Source organism: Salvia splendens, chromosome 13, assembly GCF_004379255.2.
Source record: "Salvia splendens isolate huo1 chromosome 13, SspV2, whole genome shotgun sequence".
In the NCBI taxonomy this organism is placed as follows: domain Eukaryota; kingdom Viridiplantae; phylum Streptophyta; class Magnoliopsida; order Lamiales; family Lamiaceae; genus Salvia; species Salvia splendens.
Window position 1 is genome coordinate 13,561,834 of NC_056044.1, and position 24,391 is coordinate 13,586,224.

Here is a 24,391-nt window from a genome sequence, read left to right on the forward strand (position 1 = left end):
CTACAAATTATTAGAAATAAAAAATTCATAAGTTATAACATCCATCATTCATCCATAATAAACATCACCATTCATACATTAATCCTAAATAAGACTTGAAAGTGAAGGATTTCAGGAGTACATTTGATTTTTTAAATAATAAACATAATTTATTAAATTTAAAAGAAAGTAAAAAAATCAGGTAATTTGGATATACCCGATCGGATATCGAGTTATCCGATACCCAATCATCCAGAAATCCTATACTCGAACCCGATCCTAAAACCCGAAAAATTGAGTATTGGGTATCTAATTACCCGATATTTCAAGTTCGGATATCGGGTATCCAATTCCCGATATCCATTTTGACACCCCTACAATTTATCATAGTGAAACATAGCTATCAAACAAAGCCTAAAAGTTAAATCGATATTTTCATTTTAGAGCATCCACAACAGATACCTCCCGCTGCATCTTCATTTCTATGTTATTCTATGTCACAACTCCTATAATAGGACGCCGTGTGCCCGTGCCCCATTCCAAGCTTCTTACATTAATTTACACTATTCCATTGTTTGAGTTGAAAAATTAAAATATGAGAAAAAAATATATAGGTAATAAACATGGTGATAACAGCAAGGGTTGCTATAACCAAACAAAAGCACAAAATTATACTAAAGGACCTGCTGTTTCCTGTTATGCCAACACATTCCATGTTTACTTAACAAATTCCGAACAGAGCTAGAGGTCGGGCTGGGCCGGGCCGGGCCCTCCGTGTATGATAGGTAATGCAACAAACAGACATATATCATGCTTTGATGTCCTTGAGCACACCCCCCTTCTCAAGCTCACCAACTAGGTCCCTTAGTGCAGGAACCTTCATGGCCAGAGTTCGGTACAGTCTCGAATATCGAGCTCGGGTTCCATCTGCTGTTCTAGCGAGAGCGAGCAGGCTCAGAGCCTCCGGCAGCTCCGCAAACACCTCTTTCATCTCCTCCAGGCTCATATGTTCGAGAACAGTAGGTCTTGGAACCACTCGCACAATCTCCCCGCCCTTGGGTTCCTGCACCTGTGCATCCGCCTTCACGACCAACTCCGACTTCGAGTTGGCTCCACATTTGATTATGAAGGGGGCCGTGGCGCCCGTGTTGAACTGCAACACATTCCACTGTGCCACGTCGGTTTCAGAACCATGTATCGTGTTAGTAGAGAATTTGGTACCGGGTGGTGGTGTTTCCAGAAGCTTATCTTCCTCTTCTGCGGTTGACTGCATCGGATCACAGCAGAATACAAGTTTAAAGAAAGGACACAAGGCATATAGAAATTCACCGGCTTGCATACCTCTACAGCATCCCGAGCTTCTGATATATGCCTTTGAGCGCACGGATGGTCAATGTCAAGTAAAGACGGCATCTGTTCAGAAAGTCCGTCTAGAGAGACGAGCATTGATCGCTTCTTGCTCTTGCTCAGCGCATTGACAGAAGCTTGCCTCATTAAATCCTGTTAATGCAGAATATTTTCAAATTTCCAAGGTTTTTAAAACTGAAGATATCATTCAAGAGAAATTGGAGAAAGATGAAAACCTTGACTTGCTTCAGTATGCCATCAAGGGAGATTAACGACGCAAGTCTTGCATCCTCAGCAGCAGTGGATGGATTCCGAATAGGTGCAGCCCCACTTTCCAAATTTAACATCTCCACATCATTTTTCATTTGTTGCAAAATCTGATTTGAGGAAACAGTTGTAATGGAATTTCAGCATTTGAGAAGTAAAGGCAACCAAGAGAAAGAGAGTCGTCACAACATAAAACAGACCTTTCTTCTCTTGTGATCAACAGATTCGAGAGCTGAACGTAGCTTAGCTACTTGAGCAGAGTCCTCCGCTGCTTCAGTTGCCAAAGTACCAGCAATGTCCTGATGTGCCGATGTAACCGTAGATATCAGTATGCGAAATATAACAAAAATACAATGCAGTAACAATAAAGAGTCTATTGATCGACAATTTAAAAAAGGGATACAGCAAAAGAACTAGATATTGATGCTCTGTTCATAGCTGGGAAAAGATGCAAATCTAAATAAGAGTGTAGGAATATACCTTCAAATGTTGCAGTTGTGAAGTATAAAGACGTCTGGCATATTCAGATAACAGCTGGCCAAGGGCATCGGTAGTCGGAGGCTGGGCAGCACCAAGTCCAGCCATCCAGCCATCCATTATTGCTGTAGAGAGAAGTTCCAGTTGACCAGTTGCTCCAGCTACTGTGTCATCGGCAACAGAAAGGAAATCAAAGTTCTCTGCGAGCCAATTTCTGATTTGGCGCTGGAGCTCACCCGCAGGGGTATGAACAAAAAGAGCTGCAAGAGCCTTGTTTCCAGTTGAGTAATTTTTTGCCTCTTCAGTTATTTCCCTGAGCTTTCCACCTGTTATATGCTGCCTCCATGCCTCCTGTATTTGTAAATCAGATGTGTCAAATATACTAGTCAGCATCATAGATTTCACTCAGTTAATGTGAAAAATCGGCAGAAGAACTGAGATACTGTTCATACACATGAAATAAAAAAATTAGATACAGGTTAACCAACAGAAGTATAACACAAGACACGATAGAAAGCAAAAGACAATAAATCAGGTGATGAGTACAGTTGGAATCAAGAAGGAAAACACGACTAAGTTACCTGATCAATTCCACGTATCTTAAGAACTACTGATGACAACTTTGACTTCTTTTCTGGTTTTATATTTACTTTAAACCCTAGAATTTGGTCCTCAACCAACATATTCCTTGAGCTGGAATCATAACCCACCGGAGATCTTCCAGGGCTGCTACTACGGCTAGAGCTTCTGCTACGTCCATTGCTAGGCTTCTCAAGAAAGCGCTCAACTGGAGGAACCTTACAACAAAGAAGACATTTTCACTTTTAAATTTTCCTTTTATTTTGTTTGGGTAGCATGAGACCTATTGTTTCAGTCTAGTAGAAATTTTTGTCTATTCACTAGTAGATCAACACATGACGGGGAGGGCACCTTAATTGATTGTAGCTCTGGTGACCGAGCAAGCAGGGACCGTATGTAGAGAATCCTAACACGGGAGACGAGCATGGTATCCATCACTCTTCTGGGCTCCATTTTACGAATAAAAGCAAAAACAGCATCTCTTATTTCAGCAAGGATTTCATGCTCTCTAGAAGCACCTGCCTTAATGACTGCAGCCAGTACCTAACACATAGCGAACTAAGCAGTTATCAGGAAATTAAATTTCATGAAAGATGATGCCAATTCATTTTTTTAATAATCGGGCTTTTCTTAGCTGAGACATATAACCATGTACAATACCACCAGAAGGACGCAAACCACTAAAGGAAATAATAAATCTCAGCAAATATTTCAGAACTAGAACTATATTAAATAAAGGAATATATGCAGCTATGTAGCTTTAGGAAGCTTGACAGTGAAAAATAGGTGTTTCATCGATAGATTGTGTGAGGATGAATACAGAGAGTTGTCATTAATGCATGCTCTGGAACCAAGCTAATTTTCTCTAATCTTCTCTGATGCAAGAAGGTTTCCGGAGACTACTTATTTTGTAGGTTGAACTTGACTAGCAGATGTAATCATGTCATTCTTCCTTACAATGAAGTTTAGGTTTCTCATCATCATGATACAGCAAGTATATGTTGCAAACCGTGTTTATAAGAAGAGGTCGAAGGCCCACAACTGCATAAGACAAAATGCTGAAGAGAGCAGCGGTAAATGGAAGCAAGGTACCCAAGGGATGCACCAAGGCAATTCAATCCCCATAAAAACATAGAATTTCCAAATTCATAAACTAATGACATATAGAAGCAAGCAAGCAGCTGTCACATTTTAACTTTGACAGGTACAGTTGAATGCATGAAAATATGAATATTGGTACCTACCAGCATCAAGAGCTTGTTAGCCCCATCTGAGATTGCAGCGAGGCTGTCATATTGCTCAGGATCAAAATCATTCAGAGCAGAAGTAAGATATTCGCCAGCTGGTGTAGTTTTGACAATGTCAGTACCAGTCTTAACCAATGTAATAGCTCTCTCAGTCTTTTCAGAAGCCAAAGGTGAAACGCCATCACCAGCGTGTCCTTTGGCATTGGCGTTTTTGTTCCTGTCAAAGACATTCAACTAGAGGAGTCAGACATATCAATCGTGAAACTTAATAGAAGAGTATGGACAGAGGAAATCATGTTCATCAGAGAAGACATTAACAAAAGATAACCAAGTTGAAACAGTTCCCAAAGCAAACTGGAAAAACACCTTTGCAAGTCACGAGACTGACTAAGTGGTGCCTTGGAAGATGGGCTTGATACCTGAGAGAATAGAGATCAAGCAAGTAATGAGTATGTCCACAAATATCAAATAATGACTAGAATAAGATTATACGACAGTGACACAGCCTGTGGAAAAATTAACAGCTCTGAAAAAAGTGATATAGATTAAAACCTGTGGAGGTCCAGCTGAAGAAGCTTTTTCTGTTAGTCTCTCAAACAACTTCTCATTCTCTTCATGCAACCTCTGCCAAATAATGACACCAAAGAGGCCAACTTACTACCTAGCATTTAAGAATGATACCAGCAAAGATACAATGCCTCTATGTAGTTTTAACAAAATTTGCTGACGAGAAAAGAAAGATAGGCGAAAAGGAAGGAGCAAATGTGTCAGATTAAATCATTTTGTGGACAGTTAGCACAGTCAAGTACCTCAATGAGTGCATCTCGTTTCTTCAGTTCATCTTCAAGTCTCTTAGTAACAGCAGCAGAATCCATGTCGTCCCCTGTGGCTTTGCTGCTTGAATTCTCTTCAGCTTGCGATATAGAGCCATTTGTTGTCCTAGTCTCATGAGCCTCGTTCAATTGTGACTCAACACTCTTCAGTTTGGCCTACACAGAGGCAACAAACATGATGAGAATTAAAGATTTAGTCGTATTCACGAGGATATACTGTGAAATTCAGCAATATAGCAGCATCTGACTCATTGGTTCATAATTCCGGAAATGACATCAAAATAAGTTAATAAACCACAGAACATATGCAGTTTCTTAACATGAACATATATTCGGAATATTTGGCACATAATGCAACCATCTCTAAATTATACCTGCATCACTATTTACCAGTTCACTTGAACATTAAACAAATCATGTTTTCTAAACTTTATTAGGAAGGATGGTAAGTTCTCGTTCAAGGGCCACCAAGCACTATAAACATTCAATATGTAGTTATGTAGTACAATTTTTGTATGCGAATGTTTTTTCTCCAGTTATGCCAGAAAGCTGTTACCTTTTGTCAGATAACCAGAAACATGATGCAGAGTCATCAAAGAGTGACCACCAAGAACAAAGCCACCCTATCCAGTTATGTTGATCTCATTAACCACTTTCATTATTAAGTATATTTCTTCATCAACAAATTTATTAATTTAACTGGTCAGTACATCCCCAAACCCCCAACCTAGAAAGAAAAAATATAAACCCTCACCACAAGCTAGACAAGATAAAGTTTAACAAAGAAGATGGTACTTATTGACATCTGGAACTGCTAAAAAAATCTAACCAAAATTTTCTATGACCCTGAACCCAATTCGAAGTACCACCATCACAACTTGTCTGTATACCTGGAAGACAGGGAACAAACTCATGGCTCCATTGTTCAGTTTTAACTTTAACATATAAGAAGCATGCTGCATTTCATCATCTTTATGAGAGGCGTGATATCAATCATTACAGGAGTAGTGCAGGATCTAGGTCAATGATAACAGAAAATCTACCATTAAGATGAAAGGAACCTAATACAGAATGTCTGAGCCAACCTGCAACATTTGAATTGCTGAGTCCTTTTCTTCTATCTGCAATTTCTGTTCTTGCTCCACTTGTAAAAACTGAGTTACTTGGTTCCTTAGTTGCAGGTTCTGATCCTTTTCTACCTTAAACTTATCCGCAAGCATAATATTCTCTGTCTGCAATGACGAGGTCAAAAAATTCCAGATTGTCAGATAGATAAACCTAAAAAGTACAAATTAATCAGTTCAAGAAGCATAATCGGAACATCACATGGGCCCAAAAAATATCACAAATTAAAAGTACTCAATAGCTAAAAAAGAGTTTGACAGAATAATCCAGCATTTTACAAGCACTCAATAGCTGAAACGCATGGTGCTACAAACCTTCAAATCTGACTGCAGCGTGAAAGAAACTTTCCAAGCTTTCTGAACTTCATTGAAGAGTAGAACACACTGGTCATTTGCGAGCTTTAAATCCTGTTTTAGCCCCATGCTTTCCAGCTTCAATTCACTGACTTCCTTTTCCTTTTCAAGCAATTCATTACGTGCATCATTAGCCTGCAAGAAATTTTGCAGAAGAATTAGAAGATAATTTTCACATATACTTTTATCTTGCCATTCTTTTGCAAAAACACATTCATCATGAGTTTGTCAGTAATTATTACACAAATGAGCCCAACAGAAAAAAAGTAATTGAGCAGACTTACAATATCTTTCCATTTCTTAATTGTATCTCGATTACCAACGTTTAACATAGCATTTCGGGCCCTAGAATAAAAATTAAGCGAAGATAGTGTCTCAGACATGCTGGGCACATTAGGGCAGATGTTAACAATCATCAATGTTATTGAGCTTCCACCTGCATACCAAACAATGCTACACAGTCAAGTCTAAGACATTGAGAAAATGCAAAAATTTTAGAATAAAAAACAAGTTAACAGCCATTTCCAATGGCATGAGGAAGATGATGGATGCAAGGGACATAAAGGGTAGTCAACATGCATGCCTTGACCAATGACCATAGTAAAGTATTCATGCAGCTGGGTCAAAAGAGCTCTAGCATATATATGTAGCATATACATAACAGTAAGAAGCATTGGGTTGGTGCCACTTGAGAGTTGAGAGCGCCTTCTAGTAGCACATAAAGATTTAAATTGTACTCCATCCGTCCCATGCTACTTGCACGCATAAATTTAAGCATAAGTACTTAGTGTAATAAAATTAGCATTTCAAGTATAATAAGAGAATACTTTATAAAGGAACACTTAACTAACTCTAATATCTTAATTAAATTCCCTAATTATTACTTAAAATAAAAATAGTGCAAATAGTTTGGAAAGGTCCGAAAATGAAAAGTGCAACTAACATGGGACGGAGGGAGTAGTTAAAACTAAAATATTCACTTTGAATCATAAGACATAGAACACTCTTATAACTCCGAATCTCCGATACGACATTGAAAACAGCGTGTGTATTCACACAAGGCTTTCCCTAGTTCAAGGGCTCTTTGTCCCCAAAAGAAAATTATCAGAAACTTGTCCAACTCTCTGAACATATTTTGTTGCACATCCTACTAGTGGGAAATCAATACCTTCTCTGAATTAATATACAAATGGACAGTAGCAAAGATATCAGTCCTACACACTCTGTAAAAAATAGCCATGGATTCACAATCAAATGCAGTAGATAGTTACTTCGAAAAACACATATATAATGATTGGCCATGCAATGGTGACAGAGAAGGGAAATATATAAAAGAATTAAAAACCAGAGCATGGCACCTATTACCTAGTGAATCTGCAAGAACTTTTGTTAGCATTGAGTTCTCATATGGAATATCATCCTTCTTTGAAGTTAAGGATACCAAAACATCACCCAATCTGCAGAGAGAATGTTGTAATTCTACATAAGAGAACAAGGAGACAATAGCACAAAGAAACCCAACAGCATGAATAGAATAAACCAAAGATTAGCAATCTCATGGCAACGGATATTGCACAAGTTAACAACAATAAATACCTTAGCGTCGGCATAGAGCAATAAGTTAAAAGGTAAACTATGTACACGTCAACAGGATAGATAGTATTTTCCTAGATGGTGCAATAGTTCATACTTCATACACACACATACAAACAAAGAAAACTCTTAACATCAAGTTAGTGATTAAATAAAACTAAACAAAGCATCATGCATAGGAAATCAATATGGCATGTAGATACAAGACAATTACATGTCAAAATGGATCAGAAATGCAATTAAGATTAATGAAAAGCAACCAGAGTTACAACAATTGTCTTGTATCATCAACTTCAGACACACAGAAGATGTCCAAATTGAAGATAAGGAATTACAGTGTCAATGGGACAACAAAATTATGTAAAACTTACGTTGAGAGGGATTTTAAGACATGCAACAATTCCGTTGCACGTTCACCAGTTTCATCCTCTACTCTTGTACTTTCACTTCCAGCCAAATCAACTAGGGAAAGCTTGCTGTATGTGTTTTCACCTGTGATCAAGTTTTTATGGTATATGTGTATAAACACAATCCTACAAAAATACAAACAAAAGAGAAAAAAAAAGGAATGAGAAGAATATAGGAAGTAAGGTTTTAATTTCTTCCAAATAGAAAGTGGAATACAACATGCAAAGAAGAATACATGACACAATTAATTTCTTAGTTTTACATGAAATTGAAATGCAATATTAATTGCAAACATGTCACCTCCCATTCCAAAAAATAGTAATGTGACATGAAATGCAGAAAAAGTAGAAAAAGTGTTCTTTGTAGTTTGAATTTGATATGGAGCATTTCACATTTCGCATTTCGACTGTGGAGGTCAATAGTGGTATAAACCATTTACTTTCAACCATGTAAAATCCCGGATATGTTATTTTTTCTACTAAGCTGATTATAAAATAGGAACACCACTGAAAAACCCAATCTTCTAGCTCCCTAATTGAACGTAATAGCCTAGAGCATGTCACTCTTATTTTTAGCATCAAAGCAACCAAACTTTTGCAGTTCATAGACCCCAAAGGAAAATATTTTCGGGAGCACCATAACCTACAAAAGATCCTCTCCTCGTCAATTTTAATAGTTTTTGCATCAAGACAGCAAACTTCATCCAAATAAATATCAGAAAAGAAACTCCATCACTATTGTACAAGCTTCATCCAACTATAATAATAGTTTTTGCAACAAGCCATCCAAACTTTTGCATTTCACAGACCACTAAGGACTGTAATATCAGCAGAACCACAACCTACAAAAGACCTATCCTCCTCAATTTTAATACCCCAATAAAAATCAGAAACAAACTCCATCACTGTTGTGCATACTTCGTCCAACTAGCAAATATAATACGACTTTAAGAATCATTTCACTTGGACCCACTAGTTACATACTATATCACAACATTTTACTAAGCAGTATTGTGGAAACACATCAATGGGAACATTTCAAAACTATAAACGTTTATATTATATGCCCACTACTTCTTCATGTAAACATATCATTATCCACACAGCTTAAGGGTGCTATAGATAACTTTTGACGTAGAGAGCTACTCAAGAAAACTGCCATCTATCACATACATGTATTTGTCTCAGTTTATCATTGGCATCAAACATGTATTTGTTCCAAAAGAAAAGGACAAAGGGCTGATAAAAACAGTGTAAAATAATAATACAAGCCAGAGAATACAGTAATAAGTAAAAGAAGAATAAAAACACAAGTATGCAACAGATTAATAAAATACAAATAAGTAAAAGAAGCATAAAGAAAGGCAATTAAATTGATGAACCATACAGATGAGAAACTTTAAACTTCAAGGTGTCAGTTCCTCGGTTCTGAAAAGCTGTTTTGAGAATCCTGTTGAACTCTAAAGGATTCTCAACTTTTTCCTGGACAAGTTCTAAAACATAATCCAGTGACCCAACATAGACCTTTGGTTGAGTACTTCCACATTCCAGAAGCAAATCTGTTATCTACAAAAAGCAAAAGTGAGGTGCAACATCAGCATCAGATGCTAATGTTGCTCGATTTCATAAAGTGGAAAATTAATTTCAGGAAGAGTCTGATAGAATATTCTAAAATGCAAAAGAAGCATGCAACTAATTTCTATACTGTACATGGCTTGCAACATTTAACTGTATTACTATCCATATGAATTAGAGATAATATAATGTACTTATTAGTCCAATAAATCAATAGTTCAGATACCAGTAAAATGAGTCATTTACTCCAAATAAATAATCTTTGAAACTCACGCACTTAAATAATTATGTTCTTCCAATCCTTATATTTTCTTCTTGTATTGAAGTGGAGATTCTCTTCAGCAACCAGAGAGGGTAACAGATCATCTTATTTGCCCTTACTTAAGCCTCCTTATGTCCTGCTATTAGTGGCCTACTTGATTTCAGAACATAGATTGAGAAAGTTTTGTAGTAAAGAGGTAGGATCCACCAAAGTTGACTAAATTTTTGTATGTAAAAGTTTCCTTTTCTGTACTAGGCCAATTATAGTTAAGACAGTCCGATGAGGTATATAGGCCACTCAGAGCAGGACACAGGGAGTACTGTTTATCTCAAAGAATTCAAACACATGGAAATCAATGATTGTAAAAAAGATTAACTATCAGTTCAATGTAAAGGTCATTGAATTATTGTTTTGGTCTTCACTTTCCTCTTTAAGTCTATAAAATATTTTCGTTGGGTCTGCAGTAAAATTAATTTTAAGTCAAACTTTCTTTTCGTCTCTTTTTCCAGCACTTATACTTAATTTCTAATAGGTATTGCCAAAATTTCAGAACAAGATATGTACATGCCAAATATCCATGGCAATGGGAGGTGCATGCAAATAACTTAATAACCCATCATAAAAGAAGTTGAACGGTAGCTATGTTAACGATGTGGATGGAGAGGAACCTGTTCATTATAAAGCTCAAAAACTGAAACTGAGAAACTATAACAAGAAGTTGAAGTTGCATCTGAGTTGGATAAATCAAAGAGCTCCTCAAAAGATCGAGCATACAGACCACGATCGTGATTAGATCCTTCCTGGAAGGAGATGAGAAGAATATCAGAAAACGGAGTAAAACACATGTTATGAACACAATCATTTATAATATGGATACACCTTACTCATGAGTTATGACCCCAACCAATTCTACCGTAGAGGCCAACAATAGAAAATAGCTGTCCCCGTGAATATTAGTGAGTTTTTGACACAAAAGAGCCCACATTCTACATCTTTTAATACAGTTCACTAGAGTTGAATGAACAAAAAGAAAATTATATATCAATGATTACATGCCCCATGTACTATATAAATATACAATATGTCAAAGAAACATATGTATCAGAGAAATAAAGAAATGTATAAGATACATTGCAGTCAATGAACAATAGTGAACAAATATAGCATGTGTACAGTACTGCAGGATGTGAAAGAGGAGTACCATAGTATGCGTCTTTCCTGACGAGGTCTGTCCATATGCAAATAGACAAACATTAAATCCATGTAAAGCTGACTGAACAAATGGCTGAATATCAGCAAAGAGATCGGCTGCATAAACAAAGCTCATAAGTTAGTAGAGTTCTTTAAACAGCTGAAGCAAAGGAAGTGAAACAGGATTCGACCTTGTCCAACTTGTGGCCCATACACCCGGTCAAACTCAAAATCCTTCTTTGAATTGGAGAGACTGTCATCATTGGTGTTTATTCGTAGGGTATTATCATCAGGAAATTCTACAATATCTGGGCCTTCATCTTCAAACAGAGGCCTTACACGGCAAAACACCTTCACATTTCCTGCAATATGTTTGTTCAGCAGGTTCAGATTGGTGTGATTATCGTGCATATAGCTTTTTTGGATTACATGAGAATTCCAGAGATCTTTAAGCATAAATAAGTACCTTTGGCCGTTAATAAGTCATTAAATAACTTTTTCTTCTCACATAGCAGTGGAAAGATTCTAGCTTCTGTTTCAAGGGCAGCCTGATCTGGAAGTAGGTGGTTTATTTCCGGTTAGCCAAATATATTGATTCATATACAGAAAAAGATATAAATAGGTTAATATCTCTAAACCTCATGAACTAAAATTAAGCCCAATTTGCAGCAGGAGAGGTCCCTAAGAAGTAGTAGGGTCTAAAGTTACAGCAGAAAAAGACACTAACTAGCATTAGAGAGGATGTCGGCATTATGGTGGGAATGGTGCAACCCAAAACATTGGGAAATATTGCAATTGTTCAATATAATAGTTTGACCAAAGTTGACGACTCAGAGCCAAATTGTAGTCTAGCTCAAACCATCATAAAATGTTGACACAAAGGGCACACATTACCTAATTTACGAGTCTTATCAGCGAGTACACCTAAGTAACGTGTTACTCGATCAAGTTTTGCACTGGAATATTCTTGAAGATCGATCGCTTCTTGTCTTAACTGCAAGTGATCATCTCTGACAAGCTGCTCAAACAAAGTAAAGTTGACAATTTCAATGCGGAGTAGGAGCAAACTTGTTCCGATCAATAGGTGAAGACAGTAAAAGTAAAACAAACATGTTGAACACCCAACACAGATTACGAAAACCATGCTAATAGTACTTAAGAGTATGTGAAACCCTTAAACATTAAATAAAGCTCTAGACTGAGCTCCAAAACTGGCCATGAAAGAATATTGCTCACCAGAAGCAAGAAATATACATGAACTACTTAGCTGCAGTAAACACCTATTACTATTTACTAATCAGATAATCAAGGAAAGAGACTGTTCTTCTAGCTAAAAGCAGCCTTCCCAAGCCTCTTTAGTTCTTAAAATTTGTTACCAGTACTGATATATATCATTTTGAGATAATCGTCCGTATACAAGACAGTGTTCTGGACATCAATAAGAATATAACTAACAGACATAAAGATTCAGAATCTTCAACATGACCATTCTAGAAGTGTAACTATCATAATTCGGAAAAAGGATCCTTCCTACAGTAGCCAACCTTTTACCAGAGTTCTCTATTTCTTACTCCCTCCGTCCCACCATAAGCGACTTGTATTCCTTTTTGGGACATCTCACTTAAAATGGGTCATTCCTTTTTTTGGAAAAATATAACACGGTTACTCTCTTATTTTGTTCTCTCTTCACACCTCTACTTTATTATTTTTCCTATTTTATTCTCTCTCAATTTAAATCCCGTGTCTTAAAAAACAACTCACTTATGGCGGGACGGAAGGGGCATTAATTTCTCAACTCCCTTTCAGAATATTATATTAGCAAAGAGAAAGTTCCATAACACAATAGAAGGAGCAGATCAACATACAATGCCCAGAAGAACATAGGAGGTTCCAACACAAATAACATTCCTTTTGTAATGGCGGAAAAGTAGATTCCACAATATTATTTAGCTCTCATTATTTATGCCACCTCAATTATTTGGCAGCACGCAACATCAAATATCTGATTAAATCATTAAATCCACAAGTTCTCCACAAATCTCATTTCATTCTCTAACCTCTCTACCGTAAAATACCCCTACACCTTGTACTCCTTGATCTTAATACTTAATATCTACAAGAAATGCTTCTTGCAAGTGCGGGATGCAAACCATTCAACAACGGGGAATAAATAAAGTTACAAGCAATATATAAGTACTACCCCAACTCCTATAGTATGAGGCCTTCTGGAGAATAACTCAAAAACGAAACTGTGATGGCCTAGCCCGGAGCGGTAAATTATCATACTAATATTGAGTTTGGGTATGCATCAACAAACCCTTATAGCAAGTATTAGCCAGACAGGATAGACCATTGCACAAGCTTTATTTCCTACAGAATAACCAAGCTATCTCCGCATCCTAGCACTCACCTACAGTGCCAGTTCCCCAAATGACAACAAACCTAGCTAGATGAAGTCAAGTGTCTAGAAATATATGCTGGACAAAATTAGTAAAAGTTATGGCATCTAAACTCAAGCACTTTCTTAAACCAATGTCATTTCATAGTCTTCGAGTTCATTTAAAAGCATTTCCGAATATACAGTGTTAAAAAGAAGAAAAAAAGTACTCCCTCAGTCGCACTGTAGTAGAGGCGATTCACAGTCTTCGAGTTCATTTAAAAGCATTTCCGAATATATATCTCTTACTTTACTATTTTTCCACTTTAACTATTTATATAAATTTTTGAGTGCTCAAATACTCTTTCTCCACTTTAACTATTTATTAGAATCAATTTTTCAAAACGAGTGCTCTAATATTCTTTCTCCACTTTAACTATCAATTTTTAAAAAGGAGGGCTCAAAATGAAACTCCTCTAGTACCCCAAAGGATCACCTACTACATCCTCTAGTACAGTGAGTGGGACGGAGGGAGTAACTCTTTGTTGATTTGATTAAAAGTTAAGGAGTGAGCAGCAAGACAGTGACCTTGAGTTTGTCGTTCAAGCGTAGGAGCTTGGAGTTGAGGACTTGGTTGGCCAGGTCGGATTGCGACGATATCGAGGTCGAGTAGCGGCGCGACACCCTCCGGTAATCATCTCTCTGGCTCTGCTCCACCGATTTCTTGGGCTCGAACCCCGCAACTTCCCAGTTCCACCGATTATTGCTCATCCTCAACTGTAAATTCCCAAAAATCGAAATGAAGAAGTCATGTACAAGTACGAAGCTATCTTCTTCTTCTTCACTTCCACTTCCACTTGTGGCCTCTCAAACTTTGGCTTCGATTTTAGCGTAATCCAATTCAAATAATTTAGTGGTGACAGCATCGCGCCTGACTCCGTGGATTGTAGGTGGGACACATTTGGGCATTTGGATTCACAAAAAAAAGGTTTTTTACTACTTGCACTTGCACTTGCACTTGCACTTGCACGGTTCTTTTTCAAATTAAATTAGATAGCAGTTTGTCTTCCTCTAACAATATAGCAAAAGCCAAAAAAACGTAAATTGTGTCAAATGGCTCGGAATTGGTACTGACGAGTCAAATTCATCACATTTTTCATGACGTACAATTGATTTTGAGGACCAAATTGTCAATTTATTACTATCTCGTCCTATAAAAAAATAGAAACCCTTTTTATTTTAGTATGTCTAGTAAAATAGTCTATTTCTATTTTTTTATAACTTATTTCTCTTTAACGAGATGGATCTCATTCTCCACTAAGATACTTCTATAACTTTTTCTTTCCGGAATATGGAAACCCACCTTCTTGGTTAGTTCAATTATCCTAACAAAATATGGAAACCTCTCCAAGCTGAAGAAATAACGCAGGCTTGTGGTTAGTTTGTAAACCAAACGGTGAGTAGAGTCATGATAAACAATACTCTCTCTGTTTACGAAAAATAGGGCATATTTGTCAATTTCAGTTGTCTACGAAAAATAGGACACATTTAAATATATGGACCCCACATTCCACTAACACTACTTCTCTCTTACTTTTTTTCCCTTTTCTCTTACTAATAATATGGACATCACATTCCACTACACTACTTCTCTCTTACTTTTTTTCTCTTCTCTCTTATTTTATCAATTCTACATTAAAACTCGTATCATTCACAAAGTGTCCTGTTTTTCATCATGGTGAAACATAGCTAGCAAAGGAAGTTTAAATAAATTAATTATATAGAGAGAGATGAGACGGATAATCATGAGATACAATATAGTCTTTGTATTCACTGCCGGATCTAGGGGGCAAGAGGGGGCGGTCGCCCCCTCCCGGTCGTTCGGAGAGCCTAAACTTTTCCTTGAATCTAGCCGAAAATAGCATATCTGCCCCCTCCGTGAAGTGTAGAAATGTATTTGTTTTCAATAAATGTCAAAAAATGAGTAGTCCAATGGTTTGGTTGTTTAGTTTTTAACCAAGAGGTCTAAGGTTCAACCCTCAACAAGAATATATTTTTCCCATTTGTTACTTTTTTATTTTATAAATTCATATTTCTTCTTATTATCAAAATAATTCATTTAAATACTTTTACTAATTTGCAGTATGTTGTTATATTTATTCTCTAGTTAAAATCATTTTTAATCTAGTTTTAATATCTGTTTGTCCTAAAGTACTTATAATTTGTGATCCATACATCTTAATTATTCTCTATGTAAAAAAATAAACATTTTAAATATTTTTGAAAACTAAATATTTAGTACTCTACTTGTATCACTTTTGTATATAATATTTACGATGATTTTGAATGTATAAAATATTTACAATAATTTTATATTTTTAAATGAATAATACATATTTGCAAGTTATTGCATGATTATATTTTATTAATGAAGCTAGTGCTACTTAAATATTAATCTAAAATTATTTATTTTATTATTAAACATAATATTAAATTAAATATTTAATATTTAAATATCAAATTCCGCCTCACCATTTTTAGGATCTGGATCCGCCACTGTCCGTATTAATGACATGAGTCAGAGATATATTATTACAAATTGAGTTTTGTTGAAAAAGGACAGCATATCAATCTCTGCATATTGTGCAATACTCCCTTCGTCCCAACTAAGTTGAGACATTACTTTTGGATACAGAGATTAAAAAATTGTGTTGAAAAGTAGAACATAGGAATAAAGTAGGAAAGATAAGAAGAGAGTACAATAGACAGTGGAATATAGTAAGAGTGATTAAATATTTTGTTTTTTATTAAAAAAATGTGTAATACTCCCTCCGTCCTAACTAAGTTGAGACATTACTTTTGGATACGGAGATTTAAAAATTGTGTTGAAAAGTAAAACAGAGGAATAAAGTAGGAAAGATAAGAAGAGAGTACAATAGATAGTGGAATATAGTAAGAGTGATTAGATGTTTTTTTATTAAAAAAAGAAATGACTCAACTTAGTTGGGACATCCCAAAGACGAATACGACTCAACTTAATTGGGACAGAGGGAGTAATAAAATATCAGCCTATTGAAAAATTAGATTATGTACAAGTACATTTGTTATTAGATCCTAGTTAGAAATTGACTCTTAGGTGTCGTCATTCGTTAGACAATAAAAGAGTGAAATACAATATATTATGAAGTTAAATTGAAATTTGTTAAATTTGTAAAATTAATGTAACATTGACATTGTAGAAGACATATCAAGATATGTTATCATGGACCGAGGTTTAAAAAAAATAACCAAACAAAAGAATAAAATAGATATGATTTTTAGTTACAAGTGAACATCAAAACCCGAATCATCCTAAATCATACTAACAATTACAACTTACAAGTTTAAGGAGTGCTTTTTTCCTTAGAATGATTGCCTAAATATAATACTACTACTAATTTTGAAAATTTATTACATTTGCATTAAATTTATTGTAATTGCATAAACTAAATTTAAACGGGCCTTGAATCGGCTACAATGTGTGTTTACCAAAGCGGCCCATTCTCATATTGGGCCGATCGATGGAAAACTATATTAAGCTGGACCAATTAGTTGTAGATGGGTGATTAGTCTTCTTGTTCATCCAAATCATTGTTGCACTATATAAAAAAGAGTAAAGGCCAAAATTGGTCCTGAACATATAGCCATTTTACGATTTTGGTCCTAAACATTATCTTTTAGATTTTTTGGTCCTGCACATATGGACATTTGATCATTTTGGTCCTGCACATATGGAAATTTGATCATTTTGGTCCTCCGTCAACATTTTCGTTAAAAACTAACGGTCAACATTATCTTTTGGATTTTTTGGTCCTGCACATATGGATATTTGATCATTTTGGTCCTGCACATATGGAATTTTGATCATTTTGGTCCTCCGTCAACATTTTCGTTAAAAACTAACGGTCAACAGCCGATTTTTGACTAAAACAATGGGTTGGGTCGGGTCGTGTTTGGGTCGGGTTTGGGTTACACGTTAAGAAAAAAAATAATTATTTTTTATTAATTAAAAAATTATAAAACTTTAATTTTTAGTTATTTTTGTTGATTAAAAATATTATAACGACTAAAACATGATGTTATTATACGATTTAAACATGATATTACACGATAAAATAAAAAATTACCAAATTAAAATAATCATTTTTTAATCAAAGCAATAAAATTAAAGTATACTAATATTAAATCTATATAATAAAATTAAATAATTAAAAAATTATTTTTAATAAAATCTAAGCATAATATTTTCTTCAAATTCATGAAAAAATTAATTAAAAAATACTATACTTTAATTTTATTAATTAAAAAATATTAATTAATTTTTTAAGAATATTATGCTTAGATTTTAACGAAAATATTATGCTTAGATTTTAAGAAAATATTATTTTTTTCTTAACGTGTAATCCAAACCCGACCCAAACACGACCCGACCCAACCCATTGTTTTAGTCAAAAATCGGCCGTTGACCGTTAGTTTTTAACGAAAATATTGACGGAGGACCAAAATGATCAAAATTCCATATGTGCAGGACCAAAATGATCAAATGTCCATATGTGCAGGACCAAAAAATCCAAAAGATAATGTTGACCGTTAGTTTTTAACGGAAATATTGACGGAGGACCAAAATGATCAAATGTCCATATGTGCAGGACCAAAAAATCCAAAAGATAATGTTTAGGACCAAAATCGTAAAATGACTATATGTTCAGGACCAATTTTGGCCTTTACTCTATAAAAAAAACATCAAAGGTACCGCCCTTTGTGTTCTTATTTATACGTGTTTTAGGCCTCCTATACATGTTCATTAAAATATACATGCGGGGGGTTGTGAGATTTTTGGGATGTTGTACAGTTTTCACATCGCAAGCGTGGGATTCGGTGGTGCACACCCGAACTCCACATTAGTATAGTATGTCTACTTTGGGCAAAGCCTCACGGTTTTGCTCTTGGAGTACTCGCCAAAAGGCCTCATACTAATGGAGTTGGGGTAGCCCATATATATGCTTGCCACTCTTGTTCATTTTCCAATGTGGGATATTGTTTGCCTCCACAATCCTCCCCTCAAACCAAGACCACATGTCAACCACACATGTTACAAGTCACCAAGTCACCACTGTTGGGGTTCGACGGTGCAAGTTCTCCAATGTCATCTCTGTATGAGCTCGACCAAGACTTGTGGTGACTTGGTAACATGTAACATTTGTGGTCGACATGTGGTCTTAGTTTGAGGAGAGGATTGCAAGGGAAAACAATATTATTGGAGAATGAACAAGAGTTGCAAACATATATATGGGTTATCCCAACTCCATTAGTATGAGGCCTTTTGGGGGTACCCCAAGAGCAAAACCGTGAGGGCTTTGCCCAAAGCAGACAATGTCATACTAATGTAGAGTTCGATGTGCACCACCGATCCCCAACAGCAAGATTTGTTTTCTATGACAATTTTGGGACTGCACCAACTAAAAACTATGTCCCATTTTTCAACAATTATATTTAGTTACATTTCCATCCTGTGTTCGTGTATTATGAAAACACATACGTCTCTGATGACCGAGATATATGAGGAAATTTTGGGCGATGATATGCTCGGATTTTGCACTATTTTAAGGTCATTTTGTGGTCAGTTTTGAGTGTCAAAGTTGCATTACGTGCCCATTATTTGCATATTTTATCTATTTTGGTATTTTGACGTGTTTTGTGAGAAATGTGCAAAATAGAGCTAAAAATGGCATAAAAACGTTAAAGTTCGGAAGCTGGAGTAGAAGGCAACCAGCGGACTGCTGGCGCACGCCAACGGTCGCTGAAAATCACTCCAGAACGTTCTGACTCTCTAGTGCCCGCCGGGCATGTTCGCCTACAACAGCCTCTGCACAAACTCAATTTTCCGGCAATTCTGAAGTCCGATCAGGGCGTGCTATATACCATTCTCTTCGTCATTGAAAGAGCTTTTTGTTGGCATCTTGATTATCTCAATCGGAGTTTTTTGGAGAAAGTTATAGCTGTTCTACCAAAGTTGCGTAAAGTTGTCAAGTGCAGAATTTTTGGCAGAAATTCAAAGAAGGAAAGAAGACTTTACCTTGTGAAGCCAAATCTTTTCCTTAACCTATGGAGCACGAAAATTCCATGTTTACTATTGCTTGGAGGAAACTTTTTACCAAATTTAAATCCTTTTCAAGCCTATATATACCTCATAACCTAATTCATAATATTCATCCATCCATAGCCCCCAAAAAGGGGAGCCTCCAAGGCTCTTCCCTCTCCACTCCTTAACCTAATTCTTCCATTATTCTTGGAGATTGAAGCAAGGCAAGAGGAGCATGGAGATTTCAAGATTCAACCTTGGGTTTTGTTTGTTTATTTCATGTCTCGTACTTTAATTATTGTTTTAGTTCATTTGTCTATGGATTGCTAAACAATAGAATTTTGAGGTTTGATAGTAATTGATTTTTTATGTAGTTCTTTTTATGTTTAATGTTCATAACTCGTTCCACTTGATTTTTCCTGAGCTTTTGTTCGACTAATTGGCCGTTATCTTGATTATTGTCAATCTTTGATCGGTGATAGCTTTGATTGGTTTATCTTATATGTTCATACAATAATTGTGACATGAGTATTGATGCATGATACAGAGAAATCATGGTAAAACTTGAGTCGGATGAACGTAGAAGTAATTAGAATAACTAGAGAGTTAGTGAAATCATTATCCTTGAACTTCCTCTATTTGCCTAATTCTATTTTATTTGTTTTTATGTTTTGTTTCTTTTACGTTATATATTTTTGTTTAGTTTCAAACTCAAAACTCTTGTTTCTCTAGATAGTATATGATGCTTAGTACATGACAGACAGTTGCAATTATATTCCCTGAGTTCGATATCCCGGTACTGACCTTTAGCTATACTATTTCTGCCTTGTATACTTGCAAGTAGTTGTAGTGCTAAAAAATAGTGCATCAGGCGACATTCATGATTTATAGGAAGAGGATAACAACAACGATGAAGAAGGATATGATGTGACAGTGGAAGAGGAAGATAACAACAATGGTGAAGGAGATGATGTGATAGTAGACAGTGGTGGCGATGATATGGGTTCTAATGAGGTTTGTAATAATATTTTTGGATCATGGTCATAATTTATCACAAGAGGGAGAAAATAACAATGGAGAAGAAGCAACTACTGTGATCCTAGATTCTAATGGTGTAGGCAGCGATAATGGTTTAGGCGATGATGATGATGGTTCGGGTGAAGATCTTATAGCCAATATGGTTCATATGAAGGGAAGGGAATGGAATATGATTAAAAAGAGAGCTTTATGATGGCCTATCGAGATTATGCGAAGCTGCAAGGGTTTTCTATTGCAATACGTAACTCATTGCCTAAGTATTACGTGCTTGAGTGCTCAAAAGGGCGAAAGCCTAAGAATGTGATGAAGTTTACCAAACAAACGCAATGTCTGTGTTAGTTGCGTTGTAAAGACTAATGGTAAATTGATTGTGTCGAATGTTGAGTTGAATCACAATCACACTCTTGAGCCGCAATTGTTAATGTTTATGCCGGGCAACCGAGAATTAACTTTGCACATGAAACGACTATTGGAAAATCGAGATATTTCGGGCTATAGAACTAGTCAAAACATGAGGACCCTAGAAGTTATGGCCGGGGGTGTTCAGGGTGTCACTGAGCGAGATTGTAGGAACTTTATAGATAAAAGGAGAAGGTTGAGACTTGGAGAAGGGTATACTGAAGCTGTACACAGGCTGTTTTTGAGGATGCAATTGCAAGATCAAATTTTTTTTCACATTATGGATGTTGATGATGTACATCCTCGTAGTATAGCTGCGTACGAAGAGTTCCACCGTAACACCCCTTATTCAATTTATCAAACCCAATAATTGGTGTCACATTTTGATACGATCAACCTCTTATTAAGAACCCCGTGTACATTTTTTGAAACATATAAACAGATACACTCTATTTCATAATTAGTAACATGCTACAACAAAAAATGTATTCAACTATACACGTCTATAAATCCTCAACTAAGCATGCCACGTATACCACTTTTAACTTTATGGACAAAAGAGATAGTGACTTGACATTCGCAACTGCCTAACTAGCGAAATTCCTCACTATACTATACTCTGCAAAAGGAGAAGAAAGAGGTGAGCTTAAGCTCGTAGTATAATCACATGTCAGAATATAGTTCCTAAAATTTTCATCGAGATTACCATCACAAAGCAATAACTTTGTTATCTGGAAAGTCGTACACTGTCTATTTTGTATTACATCTCCCAATCTGATATCAATCACATTTCATATAATAACAATTCTATAACAATTCTGTTAAATTATATAACAAACATAGTCATATGCTAGCAACCTGTCAAGCAAACCATATTCACTAGCAAATAAATCTGCCGAATCATAGAAGTGATAGAACAAGCATAATCATACAGATAAATTGCACTTTCAATGATAACATGATACTTTCAACCAAAATGATATTATTACATATTTACAATATAGAGCAAATTATAACATTTTATCCTGTCAACTCTAACATTTTATTTCATCAACCAACTCAGTACAAAGTTTGAGAATCATAACTACTTAAGCACATGTATCGTTCTCAAATCGATAACACTTTTAGCCCTTAAATAATTTCATCAAAATCAAATACCCTAATATATTCATTTTTAAATCACAAACTATTTTAAATAATGATAGGTCATCTGTCAACCAAAATAATACACGTTGCAATAGTAGAAATGTAACATATTATCCAGACAACTTATCACTTTATACATCAATCAACACAAGATATAGATTTGGAGATCATCAATCAACTTATTATCTTGACAACTTATCACTTTATACATCAATCAACACAAGATATAGATTTGGAGATAATCACTGCACTTTGGATGATTTTAGACACATCTTTGAATCACATATATCATCATATAAAACCCATCCTGTCACTGTGCTTTTCTTTCATCAATCAATGCAATATTATACTTTGAGATAATCATACCCATCTAATAATTGTTAAAGCACAACTATCATTTCTCATATAGATAACACATTCAGCCCCAAGTAAGTTCTGCTTAGTGGTGGACACGGGTACACGGACACTATAAGTAGCCCGATGAGGGCATCTGTCATATACATCTGGATCGGATACTATTAGATGTTGTACATCTCTCATATGGCATGTTGTAAGACATTTGTCATATATTACCCGTATAGAGCACATATCATCTATCAACATATCATATAGATCATCGCTTCGGTTTTTCAGAAGACGAATGATCAAACATGTGTGTAGTACTGCTGTCCTATGGCATGCCAACTATACCCTGTGACTCATTGAAGCAATGGGGCATAATGCATATATTCACATCTTTTATCACATCGCTCAACACATAAAAGCATTTAAATGACTTTGCATATCATAGGCATATTCACAATTTCAATATATGAAACCAACAACCTCCACCATCTTACCTTTCAATATATTGTTCCTGTTCCTGTTCCTGTCAGAACCACATTAAATTATACAGTCTATAAAAACTTTGATCACTATTCAACTATTCCACAATATCACATAGACTTAGAGAAGTCTCATATATTTCAAATACTTCCTTAAGTTCAAGCGCACAAAATACCAATCACATAAACACACGTAGTAATATATATCAAGTTAAAGTCAATAAATTACGAAATACACGTACACTACCTGTACACGTACAAAAACCACAATTAATTTCTGTTTTCATACCCAAACCAAGCAAGGAATCAATAATAGAACTATATTTCATCAATACTCTCAATTAAAAGTCATAAATTCCAAAGCTAGAACAAAAGGCAAAATTGGTTCTCCTTCCTAATTATACGTGGGGCATGAATTCACCTTAATTGACATCAATACTAAACTTAGAAACAAGAATGAGAAAGTTGTGGAAGAATCTAACCTCCAATTTTAACAATTTGAGAAGTGGGTTTGACTACTCAAATTCTGAAATTAGGAAGTGCTAAAGAAAATTGAGACTTGGGGTTGGTGGTGTGTGCTACATGTTCTGTGGTAGAGTGGCCGGAGCTGTCACGGTGGAGGCGCGGTGGCTGAACGGAGGGAGTATGAGAGCTGTGAAATCTCTAACAGTGAAGAAGGGAGTAGCGTGGAGAGAGAGAGAATAGGTGAGGAAAAAAAATATGACTCAATTCTATTTCCTACTTCTTAACCTTCTTTTTCTTTTCCCCCTTTTCCACCAACAAAACATGTATCACACACCTTCCACCACACCTATTAATCTTTTTCTCTCTCTTTTTTTCTTCCTTATCATATTTTCTTTCCTATCTTCTATTTTTCTATTTTATTTAACTTCTAATCCCATTAATAAAAGAATGTATAACACCTCTAATTAAAAAAAAGCTAATCTCTAACTCTATAACTTATAAGGTTTGGGATATTACAAACTCTTCCTTTATTTTATTTCTCACATACTTAACTATTACCTTTCTTCTTTTCCACTTGTTGACTATGCATAAACATACGCACAAGAAAAACATATACTAAATCCTAAATTTCTCAATTCTATTTCTAATTTAACTTAGGGATATTACAAATACGTTTGGTCTTCATATTGTGCAATTTCCCGTCAATTTGTCGAATAATTTCCATAACAAATCCTGATTCTTTGATTTTCTAATCAAAATAATCAATTTTCATCTAGGGTCATTTTT

General features: G+C 35.6%; 1 protein-coding gene and 1 long non-coding RNA gene across 3 annotated transcripts; both read right to left on the minus strand.

The window, feature by feature from the left end:
* Positions 1-573: 573 nt before the first annotated feature.
* Positions 574-14,664, minus strand: LOC121762183 (kinesin-like protein KIN-14B). The gene is made up of 23 exons (XM_042157990.1): positions 14,201-14,664; positions 12,130-12,253; positions 11,702-11,788; positions 11,427-11,597; positions 11,246-11,352; positions 10,713-10,844; positions 9,595-9,773; positions 8,172-8,333; positions 7,573-7,664; positions 6,492-6,643; positions 6,169-6,342; positions 5,815-5,961; positions 4,706-4,885; positions 4,449-4,520; positions 4,263-4,315; positions 3,894-4,113; positions 3,001-3,192; positions 2,652-2,867; positions 2,074-2,421; positions 1,794-1,892; positions 1,563-1,703; positions 1,321-1,479; positions 574-1,246 (listed from the first exon to the last, which is right to left on the minus strand). Exons 1-23 carry the CDS (start codon positions 14,381-14,383, stop codon positions 788-790), a joined length of 3,849 nt encoding a protein of 1,282 aa, XP_042013924.1. The 5' UTR covers positions 14,384-14,664; the 3' UTR covers positions 574-787.
* Positions 14,665-21,540: 6,876 nt separating this feature from the next.
* Positions 21,541-23,958, minus strand: LOC121760237. Of its 2 annotated transcripts, none has more exons than XR_006041847.1 (2): positions 23,623-23,958; positions 21,541-21,789 (listed from the first exon to the last, which is right to left on the minus strand). It is a non-coding gene; the product is annotated as an uncharacterized LOC121760237 (long non-coding RNA). The 2 variants fall into 2 exon arrangements; XR_006041848.1 differs by having other exon boundaries at positions 21,877-23,958.
* Positions 23,959-24,391: the final 433 nt, after the last annotated feature.